At 42.7% G+C, this 21,889-nt stretch overlaps 2 protein-coding genes across 2 annotated transcripts; both read left to right on the top strand.

Annotated features, from left to right (window-relative positions):
• The first annotated feature begins 1,669 nt into the window (after positions 1-1,669).
• lmod1b (leiomodin 1b (smooth muscle)) lies at positions 1,670-8,713 on the top strand. The gene is made up of 3 exons (XM_041887558.1): positions 1,670-2,679; positions 5,225-7,024; positions 7,133-8,713. Exons 1-3 carry the CDS (start codon positions 2,419-2,421, stop codon positions 7,157-7,159), a joined length of 2,088 nt encoding a protein of 695 aa, XP_041743492.1. The 5' UTR covers positions 1,670-2,418; the 3' UTR covers positions 7,160-8,713.
• A 5,853-nt stretch (positions 8,714-14,566) lies between these two features.
• On the top strand, positions 14,567-19,899 carry LOC121574893 (mitochondrial import inner membrane translocase subunit Tim17-A). Its single transcript, XM_041887560.2, has 6 exons — positions 14,567-14,674; positions 15,656-15,755; positions 16,575-16,638; positions 16,755-16,883; positions 18,928-19,038; positions 19,180-19,899. Exons 1-6 carry the CDS (start codon positions 14,649-14,651, stop codon positions 19,251-19,253), a joined length of 504 nt encoding a protein of 167 aa, XP_041743494.1. The 5' UTR covers positions 14,567-14,648; the 3' UTR covers positions 19,254-19,899.
• Positions 19,900-21,889: the final 1,990 nt, after the last annotated feature.

The raw sequence follows: 21,889 nt of genomic DNA, 5'->3' as shown, positions 1-21,889 counted from the left end.
CCAACAGCAGGCCCAACACCTTACCACTGCTACACTTGGCTATCAGCGGAGCCTTGTCTGGCAGCGAAACAGTTCACTCAGCCTCCTTTACTGCCTTTAAAAAAAAAAACATAGTTGATATGGCTGACTTGCTTAAACAAATGTGGTTTCTACTGACAATTGAGATGTACAAACTATGGGACGACGAGCGGATAAGAGTCAATCCGTAATTTTCATTAAGATGTTGATGAGTGAGCTAGGACAGACGTAGTCAATATTACTATTTGTTCAGTGCTATTGAAATGTACAGCGACAGAATTCAGAACATGGGCCGTTCTTACAGTATTCTCCCTGTACACCAAGTCAGAACCATAGGATAAATAAAGGGGGTATATAAGCAGGCAATGAAAGCTCTTACAATATTCAATGATTACATTTCTCTAAACCAAGTCACAACAGTAGGCTCAATTAAGAGGGGGAAAAGGGACCAAATTATTAGGGTGAGGCACATGGGCTACTAACAGCTTACTACACAACATACACTTATGTATACTGTAGCTAAGAAAGTAATACTATCTCCCTGGCATATTACATCATTTATGCAGCAGCGTACAATAAATTTTTGGACTCGCCTTGTTGTGCTCTGCTCACTTGAACAGGAAGGTGGCGCTGCGGTCCTTCGTGGGCAAATTTTGTCATCAAAGTCTGGCATTCTCTGGATTTAGGGTGCTTTCAAGACAACTGGGAACTCTGGGGAAAAAAACAAGGTCGAATCATGATGAGGTCAGTGATCTTCAGGTCGGAGCTCTAGAAAGAGGCCTGAGTTCCTGACTTACAATTCCGAGTTGGATGACCGTTCAAAATGTCATTTATCCTTTTAAGCTTGGAAAAGAGACCCTTAAACCCAGACTTGGACCACACATCCACTCCACTGAATAGCAGGCTAGTGATTTGCTTTGCAATGCTTGCAGTTAGCCACTGATTCCTTCCAAACCACTCATTGTTGAATTTGCGATTTCCAACTTGTTGTGTAATGTTTATGTCCAATGGCTGATGAGCACCGATAGATTTTTATCTATAATTTCTCTTCATATGACAAGGATTAAAAAGGATTTGCCAGTAGATTGTTGACTTGATTCATGATGATGACTGCTAGCTAAGATTTTGAAAGTATGATGTTGACATGATCAGTCCAATCAAAGCTACTGTAGATATAACGTGATTTGATGTCATTTTATCTGTGGCCAATGACCTTGAGCCTTCTTGGATGGGCACTTCTACTGTAACTATGGCAGCACCCAAGGGGCTTGAATTTTCGAGCTCTACCTTTAGATTAGGCAGTGATGTAGTGTCCCTATGAGTGAAAGAACACTGAGCAAATCACGGCGCAACTAGAGAACATTATCAACCCCTACGCTCCGTATTTTCCACTTTCTGCCCCACAACCACAGAAAGCACTGAGCTAGGCTGAAACACCTGCATTTTGGAGCTGCCTTACTCAAGAAAGCAAAGCAGAGACAATGTTTGTATGCAGCTTTATTAAGTCAATGATTATTTTATATTTTTTTTACATTGTTTGCAAACTGATATGTGACATGTATTAATGACAAAATAGTATGTAAAACAGGCAACACAAAATAAAAATATTTGTTTAAGTTAAAAAGTTGGGGCTCTAAACAGGTGGGTCATGATAATGATGGAAGTTTACCATTTTGACCAGTAGATGTCCTCAATTTGTTACTTTGCCACCAAGTGAAAAATCACTTTTCTTTTAGTTCATAATGCGACTTTTGAATGTACAGTATTTCAGCACAGTGTTTGACTTTTCGTGGTGGAACAATGTTTCATATGTGTTTGCGTAGTCATTACCTCGTTATTAGTCATCTCATGAAACGATGTAATATAACACCTCAATAGCATGGACACATCTTATAATACAAATTCAACTTACATTTTTAAAGTTTGTTTTTATGAAGTCTGTTGATTGAACACCGAACCATCTTGAAGTAATGCTGTAATCATGAAAGAGGAAGTAGCTCTGTGTTGTACCATGCTTTGGCATTTCTGTAAACCACCGCCCTTCCCATTGCCTTTAAAGGACTATGTACCCTACACTAAATATGGACATGCAGTTTCACAGGATTTCAAAGAATGTCCCAGCCTCACAGACCAACTTTCATGATAGGCTAACACTCCGTACTGGTACCTGACTGCAAGCCCAGTCTCAAGTCCTCCCTCTTAGCACCAGGATTGATGCCTCTGGTGGCGTCTCAGTGAGAGGGACACCACCTTCGGCCCATTGGGAAATTCTGCAGGCTCCTACACTAGGAAAGCACAATATTCTAAAGGAGATACCATACAAATCGTAGGCTACAAACCATTTTCATCTGTTCTGCTCCGAGGGTATTTTCTTTGAGTGTTCTCCAGCCAGAGGCAACCATGTCCAGGAGGAAGGTGAGGGGACTGACGCGAACGGGGCGGCAGGTGAGCGAGGACCCTGATCTGGACAACCTGCTGTCCAACCTGTCCCCTGAGGAGATGGAGGAGCTGGAGAAGGAGGTGTTGGTGATCCCGGACCTGGATCCCAACGAGGGAATAGTCATAGAACAGCCTGCCACGAACACTGTCCGGGACCGGGATGCTAAGCTGGACAGCCGAGAGCGTCCGGGGAAGCTCAGCCAAAAGGAACAGTCTATTGAGGTATGATAACTGAACATCAAGTCAGTGGAACCCCACAGTTAATGTTTATTATGTGTGAGACTGAGCAGGTCTAAAGTGTGCCTTCAGAGATGCTTTACTGACACAATTTGTCACCTTAGGTGTTTATCCTATGTTTATCTACCTGGTTTATCCCTTAACTGATAAATCTGTTTAATCTCAGGGATGTTGACAAAACTGATATTAGTGGAAGTTGATCACATCCTCTCAGACCGAGACTACTCTCAACCCCCTCACATCAGCTCCACCCATTTCACATAACTGTTATACTATAATAAAACTAATTTTGGTTAATAGGACTGGCTGTTGGAAGCCAGATAAACAAATTAGAATTCACAAATGTCTAATAGATGAATAGTACATTTAGATTTGTGTTTCTTGAACAGGTATTTTAATGATACTTCTGACATTTATTCCTCTGCCAACTGGACCTTGGAAAAGATTTGAGCAGCTCATAAATCATGCTCCACTGCTTCTAATACTTATGCCAGGAAAAACCTTATTGTATACCCCTCAGAGGCTTTCACATTCTTCACTCAAGTCTCCTTTGGTAAACAGAGGAAATGCTTAAAGATACAGAAACGTCAGATTGTAGTAGCTTTGTAGTTTATAGGTCAAAGATTTGTTGTTTTTGCAGCTGACAGCTTTTTGACATAGGGCCCACCAGGTAGGGGGAAACCAAGCCAGGAGCTAGCCGTTGGAGGTGTATAAAGAAAGGGCACTTCAGATGATGGAGCCTGGGCCCTGTGGAGCATCTTAATCCCAGCCTGATGGAATTCTTTGGTTGATTGCTCCTATGTTCCTTACTGCCTTTTAAGGACACATCTGCCGGGGCCACAGCCTCGCACAGCAAAACAGATGGAGCAAGGCTCACAAATCAAACACTTAGCTACTTTGCAAATGTATTTCTGCACTATAAAAAGGCTCCCCCATGCACACTGTAAACACACAGTGTTTAACGTCAAGTTTACATTACATGCTGTGGTATTAGATCATAGTTTACGTCATACTGTGCTCTCAGGGAGCCAATATGTTATTCTTCATAAATAGGCTCGAAATAAAACTAGACTGGTATTGCCAAGACTCTTTTTAATATCTAATATTTCTAGAGAACATGAATGAGCAAATGCATGTTTTTGTGTAAATCATTCAAAAACAAAGGGTTACAGGGTTACAGGGTTACATAATCAAGGATACAGACTGATTTGGAGCTGGAGCTTGATGACAGGCCTGTGATTAATCATCTTCATAGGGCTGTTGCTAGTTGACATCATAGAATGGTGGCCATGCAGGGATGACCATAACAGGCAAGGCACATTCAGACAGATGAAACACACATGAAACGTAATATGTTGATTTGAATTGGATTATACCATAGAAAACTATACTGAACAAAAATATAAACGCAACATGCAACAATTTCTAAAGTTTTACTGAGTTTCAGTTCATAGAAGGAAAATCATTAGGCCCTAATCTATGGATTTCACATGACTGGGAATACAGATATGCATCTGTTGGTCAAAGATGCCTTTAAAAAAAAGATTGGGGCGTAGATCAGAAAACCAGTCAGTATCCATCAGTGACCACCATTTGCCTCATGCAGTGTGACATCTCCGCATAGAGTTGATCAGGCTGTTGATTGTGGCCTGTCACATTCCTCTTCAATGGCTGTGCAAAGTTGTTAGATATTGCCAGGAACTGGAACACTCTGTCGATCCAGAGCATCCCAAACATGCTCAATGGGTGACATGTCTGGTGAGTATGCAGGCCATGGAAGAACTGGCACATTTTCAGCTTCCAGGAATTGTGTACAGATCCTTGCAACATGGGGCCACGCATTATCATGCTGAAACATGAGGTGATTGCGGCGGATGAATGGCACAACAATGGGCCTCAGGATCCCGTCACGGTATCTCTGTGCATTCAAATTGCCATTGATAAAATGCTATTTTATTCATTGTCCATAGCTTATGCCTGCCCATACCATAACCCCACCGCCACCATGGGGCACTCTGTTCACAACGTTGACATCAGCAAACCACTCGCCCACACGACGCCATACACGTGGTCTGCGGTTGTGAGGCCAGTTGGATGTACTGCCAATTTCTCTAAAATGACATTGGAGGCGGCTTATGGTAGAGAAATTGATATTAAATTATCTGGCAACAGCTAAAGGTGCTCCTGTGTAATGATCATGCTATTTAATCAGCTTCTTGATATGCCACACCTGTCAGGTGGATGGATAATCTTGGCAAAGGAGAAATGCTCACTAACAGGGATGTAAACAAATTTGTGCTCCAAATGTTAGAGAAATAAGCTTTTTGTGTGTATGGAAAATGTCTGGGATATTTTATTTCAGCTCATGAAACATGGGACCAACACTTTACATGATGCGTTTATATTTTTGTTCAGTATATTACTGTTTGGATTCTTGTGAAGATTCTTGAAAGTCTTGTCAATGTACAGTATACTCTTCAGATTCACTTTACTGTGGAAACATCCCTACTAAATGTTTCTTCTCCTGCAGGGAGAACCCAAGAAGGAGAGCCGGAAACAAGAGTACCTGAGGAAGATGGGCCTGAGTCAGGATGGAAAGGAAGGAGGAGGGATCAGGAGGCAATCAAATATCTCCACTGAACGAGACAAGATGGTGGAGAGAAATAACAAAGGGCCGGACTGTACTAAAGAGGACAGAGCCAGCCTGTCCAGTAGATACAGGAGAGAGGAGAGCAAAGACAAAGACGTGAAAGAGACCACTAGAGAAAGCTTCAGAAGAGTTGAGAGTAGCAACGCTGATGTGAAAGATACAACTAGAGACAGATTCAGGAGAGGGGAGAGTGTAGAGAAAGAAGATGCCAAAGAAAGAGAGAGAAACGAGGATAGCAAGCTGAAGGAGAAAAGAGACAATAGATTGAGCACCAGTAATAAGACAAAAGAAATGATCTCCAAGTTACAGGAGAAAAAGGAAAAAGAGGAGATCAAGGAGAAAGAAAGAAAGGAGGAGAGTAGGAAAAGAGGTGAAAACAAGACAAGGGGACTTGTATCAAAGTTGGTGGAAAAGCAAAGTCACGTTGAAGAGAGTAAACCAGAAGATAAGAAAGCTAGAGTGGAAGAGAAGGACAAGCCTGAGAAAGACAAGTTTGACTTGAAACTTGAGCGCCAAAAGTCGGCAAAAGAGGAGGAGAGCAGAAGTGAGAAGCAAGAGGAGAAGGAAGATCCTCAGGAGAAAGAAGATGGTAAGGGTAATGAGAAAGACATGGTGTTAAAACGTAAGGAAAGTATGAAAGCCAAAGATAGGAGGAGTATCAGAGATAAGGAAACAGAAGACAAAAAGGAAACAGAAGAGGAAAAGGGAAAAGACTGGAATGAAGGACTAAAATCCATCAAGGGTGAGGAACAACGTGGGAACTGTGTGGCGAACAGGAGCACACCTAGCAAGCCCAAAGTAGAGGAGGAAGAAGACGAGGACTCCAGCATGTTCGATGACCTCATGGAGCAGGTTCGCAGCAACGACCCCACCATGACCGAGCTCAACGTCAACAACTCGGAGGTCATCAAGGCGAAAACACTCATCCAGTTCGCAGAGGCATTGAATAAAAACACCTACATTAAGACATTTGCCTTGGCCAACTGCCGTGCTGACGACCATGTGGCCTACGCCATCGCGGGCACCTTGCGCAGCAACACGTCCATCACAAGCATCAACCTGGACTCGAACCTTCTCACCCCCAAGGGTATAATGGCCCTGATCCAGGCCTTGCAGAAAAACACTACACTCACCGAGCTGCGCTTCCACAACCAGAGGCACATCTGCGGAGGCAAGACAGAGATGGAGATGACCAAGATATTGAAAGACAACACCACTCTCCTGAAGCTGGGCTATGGCTTTGAGCTGGCCGGCCCACGCATGACCATGACCAATATCCTGAGCCGCAACATGGACAAGCAGCGACAGCGGCGCCTACAGGAGCAGAAGCTGGCCCAGGCCAACGGTGAGAAGAAAGGGGCGCTGGAGGTGCCCAAGGCTGCTGGGGGATTTCTCCGGGGTTCCCCCAAGGCTTCCCCTAAACCCTCCCCACATCCCTCACCAATTCCCTCCCCGAAGTTGACTCCTAAAGGAGGACCAGGAGGGGGACCTCCTCCACCCCCTCCTCCTGGGGGCCCACCCCTACCTCCACCCCCCATGCTGAACATAGACTCCCTGCGTAACTCCCTGACGCCTGCGTCACAGAGGAAGATGGATGATAAGGCCAACAAAGCCGGTGTTAACTCCAGGGACCAACTTCTGGACTCCATTAGAAATGCCAATATGAGGAAACTGAAGAAGGTAAGATGGGGCAAGGATCAATTATTGATAGACATAGAAAGAGTTGTAACACATTTATATATTTATATTTATATGCATATCCATACACCATCCCCTCTCTTCCTACAGGTTGCGGTACCAAAGCTGCTGCAGTAATCCTCTGGAATGGAGAGCATAAGCCAAGGAAGAGGATGTACATAGATCTCACAGGTGGTCTTGAGCGGGGATCAAAACTCCTACACATCCCATGCACAGACAGACACACAGTCTGACCACTATGCTACGGGATTGATAAGGCAGGCAAGCAGAGAATGAACAGATGATTTCTATTGGATGCACGGCTTCCACTGTGCCATGAGTTCTCTCCTTAAACTATACACTGGACCGCAGGGACCCCGTGGAGGGAGAGCAGAGTTTTTCAGCAGGACGTGCCCTGAGGTCCTATTTGTCTGCCTGTCTGTGTTGATGCTTTGCCTGTTATTTGCACTAGATTATTGAAGCCGTTCATATGGTATGTTGACAAGCATATGTGGCATGATGTGTACAGTATAATGTGGGGGCGTGGTAACTGATAAGCAGGTCAAACAGTTTTCTGTTAATTCTATACAGAACTACTTTAACATTCATTGAAAAATTGGACTGTAATTTGACAGTTTATTTATTTGTGGAGGGAATCACCTCATGGCTTGTGACATGGAATTTTGCCAAAACTGCTGATTCTCCATGACATATTATCAGGGAATTAAAATGGGGTTAGACTTCAACAATTCACAGGGGGAGGAGAGAAGGTGGTTTGTAATGTGTGCCATTGCCAAATCTCAAGACTGACATCTCAGGCAAAGTTTTCACATAAAAAGCAACCTATAATCCCAGTCTTCTTTGAAAGATTCAGGAAGGAAGTTCAGTCTTATTTGGATATAAGTATGGTCGCCCTTTTAGTAATAACAACGTTATGTATAAAGCTAATTTCATACATTTTGCTTAAAGTGCAACAACAACAAAAAATGTTAACAGAAAAAAAACAAAGGATGTCAAAACAGTTTATTTTATTAACATGTCAGAGCAGTCTTGTTGAGCTATGCAATACTTTAAAATGGGATGTGGTGATGTTGTACAGAGTGGCTCGCTACTCTAAAATGTGTATGCATAATGTGGTTTCTCTGTTATATTGGACTTAACTAACTTTACTTACAGAGCCTGTATACCTTTAATAAAAAAGTACTGATATGTTTGCAATTGAAAGTGTAATATAATAAACTTTATTTTAATAACTTTGCAATCAAGTACAACAAGAATAAAGGTAAAAATACTTTGTCTAACAATAAAATACAGGATGGAGTAATATCTGTCCATTATTTGATAGTAATACAGTACTGATACAAAGAAAATGCTAGGGATACATTTACTGTATTTTGTTTAAATGTTAAACTTCTATTAGATAATATTTTCCTTTCAAGGGGACATTTCCCTGGTTTTCATCTTAATATAATTTCTACTGCTTGAGAAGTATTCAGTCGGCTATGTCTGTCTATTGCTTGGTTGACAGAATCAGGAATCATTTCCAGCATCTATATAAGATATGTTGTCATGGTAGAGCCCTGTAACCTGCAATGATATCGAAGCTGAAGGGAGGACAGTGTGTGACTGAATGGACTATTCTGTGTGCCATGCCAAGTATACAATGTCAAATAGATCCTAATAAAATGTTTGTGTACACACACAGAGAGCATTGAAGTGTTCCTTGGGAACAGAAAGCTAATGATCAAATGCACTGTTGTGTGTATGCTGTAATGTCAATCTGATTTCCATTTCTGTACCCATGCCTGGCGGACAAGACTAAATGGAATGTGACCTTTAGTTGGAGAGTACAGTACAGTATATTCTACAGGTTCTTTCCCACAAGATCATGTCCTTCACACAACCAACAAAAGAGAGGGGACTGTCTTCTACCAGTGCTTGACTTGGGCAGGAGGTCACTGGAGCGGAGTACCGGCACCTCAATGTTTCTACTTCTAGAGCTCCTGCACCTCTTATAGCGTATTAGCTCAAAAGTGCCTAAATATAAACAGTAGTGGCAACCCAAAGGAGTACCGGCACCTATTTCAGTCCAAGTCAAGCACTGATACTAGTTCTGACAATATCTGAGAAGTTGTGAGATGGCTCCTTTAAGGACATCATGTTCAAGGCAGTGGAATAGCATTGCTCTCTCACGGCCAGCACACTGGGGGTTGAAAGGCATAGCGACAGGTCAGTTTACATCTCGACTGCCTGGCTTAAACCTCTGCATCCATGAAATGCCTATATTTGGTCATTTCTCAATGAAGACTTGCACTGTGATTCATTCCTTTCTCGTTCCTAATAATGGGAAGTGGGCCAGCGTTCTGTCTGGCTCTCCCCATGAATGCTGGTCTGACGGGGAGAGGGAATGGAGGGGAGTGGGGTAGGAAGGAATCTGAAAAGATTGTTGGGTTAAATGCAAACAGTGGTCTATTCCTGAAATTATCAGCTTGTGTAATCACATTTTATAACTTGGGCCCTGAGTTTTTCCAGACCATATGATCTGACAAAATTTACATTTTAGCAGACGCTCTTATTCAGTGCGACTAGTGCCTTGCTCAAGGGCACGTTGACAAATTGTTTACCTAGTCGTCTCAGGGATTTGAACCAGCAACCTTTTGGTTACTGCTCTTAACTGCTAGGCTACCTGCCGCCCCAAATTGGGTGGAAAATCTGACCTGTAGGCCTAGTCTTTGATGTGACTTTACCGTTTTTTCCTGGTCAGGTCACGTGGTCAGGAAAAACTCGGGGGCCCAATAATTGAAATTAGATTATTAAGAAAGAGTTTGGTCTTTGGAGAGTCTTTAAACAAAAATAGTATTTGGACAGCTAGATGACAAACTAGTTATCAGAAAATTAATTAAAATCCAAAAGGGCCCAGAGTTTTTTCTGACCATAATAGGGCCCAGAGTTTGTCCTTGGCTTTCTATTTTAGTGACGAGTTATCGACGAAGATAAAACTACAGACAGTACAGTAGGAAGCTAGAAGCTGTTTCTCCAATAGAAATCTGCGATCATGCGTGTAGGCGATTTCATGGCGACGTCACGTTGGCTAGCTAAACTCATGCCCAGAAACACGTCGTCTGGTCAGACCATAGACTATGGCCGTGTTCGAGAGCATAAAACCGTAATGTATAATGGGTAAATTGTGACTGATCTACAAATTTTAATGAGTAGTTATTTATGATGCAAGGTGATTTGTGGCCGCGGAGAACGACAGGGTGTTGACCCTGGACAACACCCTGTCGTTCTCCGCTAACATCAAGGCGGTGACCCGATCCTGTAGGTTCATGCTCTACAACATTCGAAGTACGACCCTGCCTTACACAGGAAGCGGCACAGGTCCTAATCCAGGCACTTGTCATCTCCCGTCTGGATTACTGCAACTAGCTGTTGGCTGGCCTCCCTGCCTGTGCCATTAAACCCCTACAACTCATCCAGAATGCCGCAGCCCGTCTGGTGTTCAACCTTCCCAAGTTCTCTCACGTCACCCCGCTCCTCCGCACACTCCACTGGCTTCCAGTTGAAGCTCGCATCTGCTACAAGACCATGGTGCTTGCCTACGGAGCTGTGAGGGGAATGGTACCTCCGTACCTTCAGGCTCTGATCAGTCCCTACACCCAAACGAGGGCATTGCGTTCATCCACCTCTGGCCTGCTGGCCCCCCTACCTCTGCAGAAGCACAGTTCCCGCTCAGCCCAGTCAAAACTGTTCGCTGCTCTGGCACCCCTATGGTGGAACAAGCTCCCTCACGACGCCAGGACAGCGGAGTCACTGACCACCTTCCGGAGACACTTGAAACCCCACCTCTTTAAGGAATACCTGGGATACACAAGTTTTTGAGCCGTTTCCGCTCTACTTCCTGAACTCCTCCCGTCGATGCAATCCACTTCCGTTCTGCCGGGCTGGGTTTGTTTTGCTAGCTAGCTCCGTTGTGCCGACAAAGCACTGATATCGCAGTGACAAAGAGGATATAAAAATTACAATTACAACATGAAGAAAAGTGGTTCGGGAACGACATGTGCGGTAGTTGGTTGCAAAAACTTGAGAAAGCACCTGAACGAGTGGTTAGATAGAGAGTGCTACGACCACAAACCAGCTACGAAGAGGCAATGTCCATGCGCTCCATTGTTAAAATTTTTTCGCAAGCCTGATACCGACTCGGAATCAAGGACCTGGCTGAAGGCATTGAATCTAAAGAAACCACCCCTCAACGTTTTTGTTTGTTCCTATCACTTTGTTGACCAAAAACCTACCAAGGATAATCCTTTCCCAGAGTTGTGGTTGGGATACAATCGCCCTCCCCAGCCAAAGAGGCGTCAACTCACCCAGCGGACCACTGCCTCCCCCCAGATAAAGAAACGCAGACTTGAATCTGAGGGTAAGTTCAGCAACTTTAGCTATGAAGCTGACAATACTGTTAATTATGAAGAAGTTGTCATACATTAACATTGCTACCGGTATTTTGCGAAGGCAGTTGATTGTTTTGGAGATGGGACAAACAATGCCCACGATAGCTACATCATTAATTGTGTGTGTGTGTGTGTGTGCCTGCCTGCGTGTGCCTTAGTCTACATCATAAATACAATGCAAGGTGGCAGGCTGTTGTGATGATGATTGTGTGTGTGCGTGTGAGTGCAATGTTGTAGTACACATTTTTCCATTGTGATGTTTGTAGTGAGAGGACTCTATGCCTGCATTAATTTTGCTCCATCCATGTTTTCTCTTCCCATTTTTAGATGCTCCAGAAACCTGTCAGCCTGTCTGTGAGGCCGAGCCTGCTACACCAAAATTTCGAGATGCCCAGACCCAATGGGAGGATCCGTCACATATTGATCACATTTACTGTTCAACAACACAGTCTGTTAAAGTAGACAAGGCCACACAGTGCGAGGCAGAAATGGGTCCTACTGTGACCAGCACCACGGTCATTGATGATGCTAGGTCCCGGCTGTATACAGGAGTGCTTATGGTTCAATTCTTCACCCTGGTGACGGTGTTGTTGCCTTTCAGTAAGCCATCAATTACCCTTCCTGTTGTTGACCAAATACTTATGACGTTGATGAAACTAAAACTAAACCTAATATTAGGAGATATTGCTCACCGCTTCAATGTGTCTACATCCATGGCAAGCATTGTGATTAGTCACTGGATTGACGTGATGGGTGAACAGTTCAAAGTCCTGATCCCCTGGCTTCCAAGAGAGACCATTCGTGCCACCATGCCCTTGTCGTTTCAGAGGAACTACCCTCGAACCACCTGCATCATTGACTGTGCCGAAAGTGCCATGCAGAGAGCCACAAACCACGACTCAAGGAGTGACACTTTCAGCCAGTATAAATCACGCAACACTGTGAAATATCTCGTCGCTGTGGCCCCTAATGGGCTAATCATGTTTATATCTGATGCCTATGCTGGCAGAAGCAGCGATAAGTTTATCACCATGGACAGTGGGTTCCTAGACTATCTGAGGGCTGGTGATGAGGTCATGGCGGACCGTGGGTTCACCATTCGAGACTTGCTTGATGAGAGAAGGGTCAGTTTGAACATCCCTGCTTTCACCTACAGGCGCAATCAGTTGACCAATGAGGAGACGACACGCACCAGGCGAGTAGCCAATGTCCGCATACATGTGGAAAGAGCAATCCAGAGACTGAAGGTGTTTAAGATTTTATCCCAGAATGTTCCCATCAGCATGGCACCGAAACTGGACAACATATTAACCATCTGTGCTGGCCTAGTTAACCTGAAGAGTCCACTGATCAGTGAGGTTTAGAATCTTGCCCTGTGTCCCTGTCTACCAACACCCAGCCATGTTGTTCATTAAATACAGATAAACACAACAAATACTGCGTGCATTGTATTTTTTAATATTATATATGAATATTTTCATAGTGATGTAATTGTGTGGGCTGCTTTTGTATTTTACTTTTTAATACCTGTTAAGATTAAACACGCAATCTTTCTCATTGAAGCAATTTGTTTAGTTTCCTCAAAACAATTAATTAATCCAGTGTTATTTATGTACAGTATGAGCTTACTATGAATTATGAACTGTGTTAAAATAAATTGTAGCACTCTAAGAATTGAAATTACATCAAACTTTATTTTCACTCAAACAGTAGGCACACTGATATATTGCACAGCATAAAGAGATCATGTAAACAATGGACATCTGTTGGCTCCTGTGGGCATGACCTAAATAAGGCAGTTTATTTTGGTTTTAAAATGCTGAGATATTTACTGCAGAACTGTAACCTTCCCTCAACAAAATCATCAACAATTTTCGGGAGCATGTGGGCAAAGTAGAATGTGCGCAGCCTTATGATATGCCCCTGGACAAAGCCTTGGTCGTAGGGTACTTCGATTTCTAGGTGCTCAGTTTTGTTCCAGATCACCAATTTGGAGTGCTGAAGCCCTGTGCAGTGCATCCCAATTTGTACCTGCATGTAGTAGCCTTTTGGACCATTGCAGGCAAGCTTGTTCCCAAGCTAGCGTCGACATCGCTATGTTTACACCGGCAGACGTTGTGCAAACAACTTCCGGCGGAAATGAAATGCATTTGTGTAGAGTTATGGCGCCACCCGGGATACAGCGCGTAAACTTGTTACCCCACCCCAAAGAAAGAAAGAAAGAAAACATATTGTAAAGTGGTTATCCCACTGGCTATAAGGTGAATGCACCAATTTGTAAGTCGCTCTGGATAAGAGCGTCTGCTAAATGACGTAAATGTAATTTGCAGATCAGTCAGCCGGAAACCGCCTGCACTGTCGGCTGCAATGTCGAACAAGCCCTACAAAAAGGGTCTAACGGTTGTTTCGCGCCGAACTACGCAAGTGCAAAATGTCAAATCAAATGCACTCCTTCGATATAAAGTTGTTTTTTATAAAAATGTAAACGTGTCAGCTTGTCATGTTCACGAGATTGGAGTAAAAATATGTTCAACTACTTAAGATATTGTCTCAAATCTAAGTTGTGCATTTAGATTTCGAGAAAACTGAGAATAATTGTTCACTTCTCTCATTCGGCTTGTTTGACATGGCAGCCGACAGTGCGGTCGACTGCCGACTGATCTACAAATCACCTTGCATCATAAATAACGACTCATTATTATTTGTAGATCACAGTCACAATTTACCCACGATACATCACGGGTTTGATGCGCTCGGTCTCGAACACGGCCAGTGACTTCTCAAACCCCTGTCTGGTCTGCTTCGCAAGCGTTCCCGGAAGTCTAGCGATGTTGCGCCTCTGGGTTTATAAACTCTGTGATTAAACAATAAATAAAAACGTAATAATGCAATAGCTAAATTATTGATTTAGTGATGACGTCGTCGTTCGTCCGGTTGTTGTTGGCAGTTACATTAGAGGGAACAAGCACAGACACAAAATCAAAAGTGGCTATATCCTAAAAATTCATGAAAACAAAAAAATCGCTTTTTGGTATTAATTTAAGGTTAGGTTTAGGCATAAGGTTAGCAGTGTGGTTAAGGTTTTAAATCACACTTTTTGAAGATAAAATGGGCGGGGTTTATGACTTTGTGGCTGTGGTAACTAGTGACGACTGAGGGACCAGTGAAATAACAAAATGGAGGAATACGCACGGGAGCCATGGTGAGTCTTGGCAGCAAGCTAACTAAAGTGCAAGACAGCTTTACCGGTCTTGTTATTATGGTGTCCTAACATAATATATAATCTGTTAAAATATACAATCAATATATCGTTTATCAAAATGAATATTTAAAACCCCCAAATCCGAAGATATTCAGCTAAGCTAACGCGATGCTAGCTAATGAAATTAGCTAGCTATGACAGCTAGTAAGCCATGTCCTTCGTTGCTAGCCCACTTCAGTGACCTTGTTGAGCGTTTAAACGTTGGTGTTTGGTGGTGGTGACGTTAAATTCGTATAATTTCACGCATACGTTGTGTGATCCACATTATTCACCACAATTTAGTCGGATTAGATATTTCCCACGTTCACAGGTAACTAGCTAGCCCTGCTGCGTTAGCCTGCTCACGCTAACTAGTGATTGTGGTTGCTCAATCTATTCAGTGTGATGTAATGTCTGCATGCTCCATCCACATGAGAAAGTATAGCTACCTAATACATTAATATATCAAATTAAGTATAATAATAACTAACTTGCTATCTCACTAACTCTAGTCTACTCGCTAAGGTGATATGCTAGCTAGCAATTGTAAGGGCTAGCTAACTAGTACCGGTAGTTTGGAAGGTATGTGTTGCTAGCTAGCTACCTGCTTAGCTACATTTCAAGCTACTACATTAGCTAAGGTTAACAAGTTAGGTAGTTAGCCTACCGATATCTAGTGGCAAACAAATATTTGTATAGCCAGTTTATACAACCCTTCAGACTACTTTACCCGTGGCTATGTATCATGCATTTTAAATGCACCCTAGCTTCGATCCAATCGTTTTTAGAGTTTTTACACATGCAAAAACTATCTTGGTTGCATCGAAGTTAAATGCACCCATGACCCTGAAGTGAAAAACTGGTAGAGACCTGTCACTGGTGTGGTTAGACCTGTCACTGGTGTGATTGTCTGTGTTTATTGAACACACTGTGTTTTTGCAGTCCGTGGAGAATCGTGGATGACTGTGGTGGTGCTTTCACCATGGGGGCCATTGGAGGAGGGATCTTCCAGGCAGTCAAGGGCTTCAGAAATTCACCTTCAGTAAGTAAATCCATGTAAATAAATTCACCCTTGTGCAAAATTAAGTTGACTGCTATGTTTGATATAACCTTTGGAATATGAAGGAACAGTTACATTTTAACTTATGAAATTGCCCGTCAGTTACAGCCCTGTTTGACAAAGAATTTAGCGCAGTGCTGAATGAGTTGGGCATAGTGAATCGTAGCTCTCGAGAACCCAAGGTGGCTTACAGTCGTTCCCCGTCTTGGGTTCTCAGGGGATGGTATGGAGGACAGCTGGCTCCATGTGAACTACAATCCCAACGCTTTGTTTTAACATTTAGAAACTTTATTAATCCTCGCTAAAGTTACTGTTTTGGAAATCTTTGGAACTTAACTTTCATATAAGTGAGAGAGAATCTTTCAAATACAAAACATACACATTGCGCAGTTTAGCAAAGTTGCACCCAACTGTTTTCACACACCGCCTCTGCTACGGCACATCTTCTCACCTTGCGCTCGCATTTCCATTGTTCCATTCCACTTTTCTGTGGATTGCATCTGTTTCTCAAAATACAGCTGGGTGCAAAACGTTCCTAAACTGCGTACAGTAAGTGTATCTTTTGTATTTGAAAAATTATTTCTCGCTTATATGAATGTTAAGTTCCGAATGTTTCCAAAATGGTATCGCACGCGAGACGTATTTGCGTGTTAAACAGTATTTGGGCAGCGTCAGGGCATTTGCCTCACATGGCTAATGGAGACGTCTAATGGTTCAATGGAATGGAATTGGAGTCATGGAAAAGGGTTAAGTGAGGTGTGACGAATGAGGAGTTTTGATACATCTTCTTTCTGTTCTCAGGGGATGAGCCACCGATTGAAAGGTAGCATGACTGCCATCAAAACCAGAGCCCCACAGTTGGGGGGTAAGTGCACATTCAAATTCAAACGTATTTGCCATATTTAGTTCTTATTTTATTCTCTGATTGCAAGGCATTGTTGCTTGCTCTGTCTGAAAGTGTGGATTCTGTTTTTGTTGTAGGTAGCTTTGCAGTATGGGGAGGCCTCTTCTCCATGATTGACTGTGGGTTGGTAAAGGTAAGGGAGAAAGAGGACCCCTGGAATTCCATCACAAGCGGGGCCATGACTGGAGCTATCCTCGCAGCAAGAAGTGAGTGATAATTTAACCATATCAGTCCCGAGACCCCAGCAAAATCGCTTTTTGTTTATCTGAATTTCATTTATCTGCATGTCCAGCCCTTATATTTAGCCTCCCAATGAAGTGTTTTACCATTTTATTTTCAGGACAACCAGGGCTACAAGTAGAACACAAAACAATTTGACATAAATAATTGCATTCATAAGTTTTATTAACAAGTGTCAATAAAAAAATGTCAGCCAAAGCAAAAACCTGATAAAAATGAATTTATATGAATGCTGTAAGTACAGAAATTGTTTCCTCACTGGGAAATGAATATCCAACTAGTCAGTGACAGCTGTGCAGAGTTTGTGACGGCAACTGTGAGCTTATTACAGTATTATAGACACTATTATGATCTTCTATGTAGAAGAACCCCTTACCTTCTAACAACTCTTGTGTAGCGTGTGAGCGTCATATAGCAAAACCTGTCTCTGCTTTTCATAGATTTTTATAGTTTGTAGCTCAAACATTCATACTCTACAGAAATGTTTGTAAAAAGACCCGGCCCCTTGACTTTTTCCATATTTTGTTACGTTATTGCCTTATTCTAAAATGGATTTTAAAAATATTTTCTAAGCAATCTACACACAATACCCCATAATGACAATGCAAAAACAGGTTTTTAGAAATGTTTGCAATTTGAACTAAAATTAAACAGAAATATCACATTTACATAAGTATTCAGACCCTTTACTCAGTACTTTGTTGAAGCACATTTGGCAGCAATTGCAGCCTCGAGTCTTCTTGGGTATGACGCAACAAGCTTGGCACACCTGAATTTTGCACAGCTATTTTCAGGTCTCTCCAGAGATGTTCGATCGGGTTCAAGTCTGGGCTCTGGCTGGGCCACTCAAGGACATTCGGAGACTTGTCCCGAAAGCTACTCCTGTGTTGTCTTGGCTGTGTGCTTAGGGTCGTTGTCCTGTTGGAAGGAGAACCTTCACCCCAGTCTGAGGTCCTGAGCACTCTGGAGCAGGTTTTCATCAAGGATCTCTCTTTACTTTGCTCCGTTCATCTTTCCCCCGATCCTGACTAGTCTCCCAGTCCCTGCCGCTGAAAAACATCCCCACAGCATAATGCTGCCACCACCATGCTTCAACGTAGGGATGGTGCCATGTTTCCTCCAGACATGATGCTTGGCATTCAGGCCAAAGAGTTCTATCTTGGTTTCATCAGACCAGAGAATCTTGTTTCTCATGGTCTGAGAGTCCTTTAGGTGCCACTCTACCATAAAGGCCTGATTGGTGAAGTGCTGCAGTGATGGTTGTCCTTCTGGAAGGTTCTCCCATCTCCACAGAGGAACTCTGGAGCTCTGTCAGAGTGACCATCGGGTTCTTGGTCACCTCCCTGACCAAGGCCGTTCTCCCCCGATTGCTCAGTTTGGCCGGGCGGCCAGCTCTAGGAAGAGTCTTGATGGTTCCAAACTTCTTCTATTTAAGAATGATGGAGGCCACTGTGTTCTTGGGGACCTTTAATGCTGCAGAAATGTTTTGGTACCCTTCCCCAGATCTGTCCCTTCGACACAATCCTGTCTCGGACTCTACGGACAATTCCTTCGACCTCATGGCTTGGTTTTTGCTCTGACATGCAGTCAACTGTGGGACCTTATATAGTGTGGCTTTTCAAATCATGTCCAATCAATTGAATTTACCACAGGTGGACTACAAGTTGTAGAAACATCTCAAGGATGATCAATGTAAACAGGATGCACCTGAGCTCAATTTTCGAGTCTCATAGTAAAGGGTCTGAATACTTATGTAAATACGATGTCTGTTTTTTATTTTTAATACATTTGCCAACATTTCTAAACTTGTTTTCGCTTTGTCATAATGGGGTATTGTGTGTAGATTTGAGGGGGGGGGAAATAATTGTATCCATTTTAGAATAAGGCTGTAACTTAACAATGTGGAAAAGGGGAAGGGGTCTGATTTACTTTCCCAATGCACTGTAAATGTTGTATTTTAGTATATTGGTTTACTGTCAAGTCTTTTTTTCTGATTTCTATATTGTTCAGATGGACCAGTGGCCATGGTGGGCTCTGCAGCAATGGGAGGTATACTGCTGGCGTTGATTGAGGGTGCTGGAATCCTGCTCACTAGATTTGCTTCATCACAGTTCCCAACTGGTGAGTGTCACTGAGTAATGCTGTCTTATGCTGTAGTTGATTCACAGGGCTGCAATAAAGGCTTATCGAGAATGCAAATGACTGCCCAGTCGTCTTTTAAATAGATTATTCCTGATCTCATCTCTTCTCCTCTTTCTATAGGTCCCCAGTTTGCTGAGGAGCCAGCCCCCATGCCTGCCCCCTCCTATGGAGGAGACTACAGACAGTACCAGTGAGAGGTCCCTCTCACCCTCTAGGCCTTTTTGAATTCCTTGCTGAAGTTACACTGGGGAAATGGAGGGCAAATACTACACAATACGCAATTGCACCTAACATTATGGACTGGGTCAGAACTGAAGGGCAATGTAATACCCTACCCTGCAAGTGTGCCAGATATACTGGAGCTGATGTTGAGTCAAGCACACTGCCATGGCTATGTCAATGTCAAGTCAAAGATGGACTCTTCTAAACTTGTATCATGTTTTTCATATGTATTTAAAGGCTTTCCTGCATTTGGTATGTTTTGCTTATTTGCCTTATTGTTCATTGTGTTCTGTGCTTGTGCTCACCATTTGGTAAATGAAAAATGTAAACGGGCGTTTTATTAATTGCTATTATTGAATGGTATAAATGGCAAACAATTCATTTTTTTATAGTGACTTATTTATTTTGTAGTAGTTGATAATTATATGCTTTATAGTTTTACAGCAGGAGAGGAGCAAATTACTGCTGGCAAATGATGTTTGAGACAGAAGGATGACGGTGCAAAACTATGGACAGGACAAACCTCACCAATTGCTCAATGATCCTCATGCAAGGGGTTGATACAACGTATCTGTATAAAAAATTTAATTAAACAAGAATAAAATTAGTTAAATACAATTATTTTGTAGCTTTTATTTCAAATTATCACAGAGTGCAACTTCATTTTCGACACCGAAAAGGCTTGAAAAGCTGTTTGATACCTGTTGGTGTATGGTTATTGAGTATGCTCATAATGACTGTAAGTCGCTTTGGATAAAAGCGTCTGCTAAATGGCATATTATTATTATTATTATAATCATGTGGATTGTGCAGCTACTCTTCCTGGGACCATACAAATCATGAAATGTGACATAAGAACAAGAAATATAACTAAAAGGTTCTGTACTGAGAAAAAAAAGACAAATTATTCTAGACCCCATTTAGATTCCATACCGTCTAGGCTCAGTTACATACAGTATACACAGTGCACAAAACATTAAGGACACCTGCTCTATCTATGACAGACTGACCAGGTGAAAGGTATGATCCCTTATTGATGTCACTTGTTAAATCCACTTCAATCGTGGTCAAACGTTTTGACAATGACACAAGTATTGGTCTTCACAAAGTTTGCTGCTTCAGTGTTTTTAGATATTTTTGTCAGATGTTACTATGGTATACTGAAGTATAATTACAAGCATTCCATAAGTATCAAAGGCTTTTATTGACAATTACATTAAGTTTATGCAAAGAGTCAATATTTGCAGTGTTGACCGTTCTTTTTCAAGACCTCTGCAATCCGCCCTGGCATGCTGTCAATTAACTTCTGGGCCACATCCTGACTGATGGCAGCCCATAATGGCATAATCAATGCTTGGAGTTTGTCAGAATTGGTGTGTTTTTGTTTGTACACCCGCCTCTTGAGGATCGACCACAAGTTCTCAATGGGATTAAGGTCTGGGGAGTTTACTGGCCATGGACCCAAAATGTCGAGGTTTTGTTCCCCGAGCCTCTTAGTTATCACTTTTGCCTTATGGCAAGGTGCTCCATCATGCTGGAAAAGGCATTGTTCGTCACCAAACTGTTCTTGGATGGTTGGGAGAAGTTGCTCTCGGAGGATGTGTTGGTACCATTCTTTATTCATGGCTGTGTTCTTAAGCAAAATTGTGAGTGAGCCCACTCCCTTGGCTGAGAAGCAACCCCACACATGAATGGTCTCAGGATGCTTTACTGTTGGCATGACACAGGACTGATGGTAGCGCTCACCTTGTCTTCTCCGGATGCCCCAAACAATCGGAAAGGGGATTCATCAGAGAAAATTACTTTACCCCAGTCCTCAGCAGTCCAATCCCTGTACCTTTTGCAGAATATCAGTCTGTCCCTGATGTTTTTCCTGGAGAGAAGTGGCTTCCTCGCTGCCCTTTTTGACACCAGGCCATCCTCCAAAAGTCTTCGCTTCACTGTGCATGCAGATGCACGCACACCTGCCTGCTGTCATTCCTGAGCAAGCTCTTTTATTTATTTCACCTTTATTTAACCAGGTAAGCCAGTTGAGAACAAGTTCTCATTTACAACTGCGACCTGGCCAAGATAAAGCAAAGCAGTGCGATAAAAACAACAACAACGCAGAGTTACATATGGAATAAACAAAACGTACAGTCAATAACACAATAGAAAATCTATATACAGTGTGTGCAAATGTAGTAAGTTATGGAGGTAAGGCAATAAATAGGCCATAGTGCAAAATAATTACAATTTAGTATTAACACTGGAGTGATAGATGTGCAGAAGATGATGTGCAAATAGAGATACTGGGGTGCAAATGAGCAAAATAAATAACAATGTAAATAACAATATGGGGATGAGGTAGTTGGGTGGGCTAATTACAGATGGGCTGTGTACAGGTGCAGTGATCGGTAAACTGCTCTGACAACTGATGCTTAAAGTTAGTGAGGGAGATAAGTGTCTCCAGCTTCAGAGATTTTTGCAGTTCGTTCCAGTCATTTGCAGCAGAGAACTGTAAGGAATGGCGGCCAAAGGAGGTGTTGGCTTTGTGGATGACCAGTGAGATATACCTGCTGGAACGCATTCTACGGGTGGGTGTTGCTATGGTGACCAATGATCTAAG

This window comes from Coregonus clupeaformis, chromosome 10, assembly GCF_020615455.1.
Source record: "Coregonus clupeaformis isolate EN_2021a chromosome 10, ASM2061545v1, whole genome shotgun sequence".
NCBI classification, from domain to species: domain Eukaryota; kingdom Metazoa; phylum Chordata; class Actinopteri; order Salmoniformes; family Salmonidae; genus Coregonus; species Coregonus clupeaformis.
This window is presented reverse-complemented; position numbering and strand designations above follow the sequence as displayed.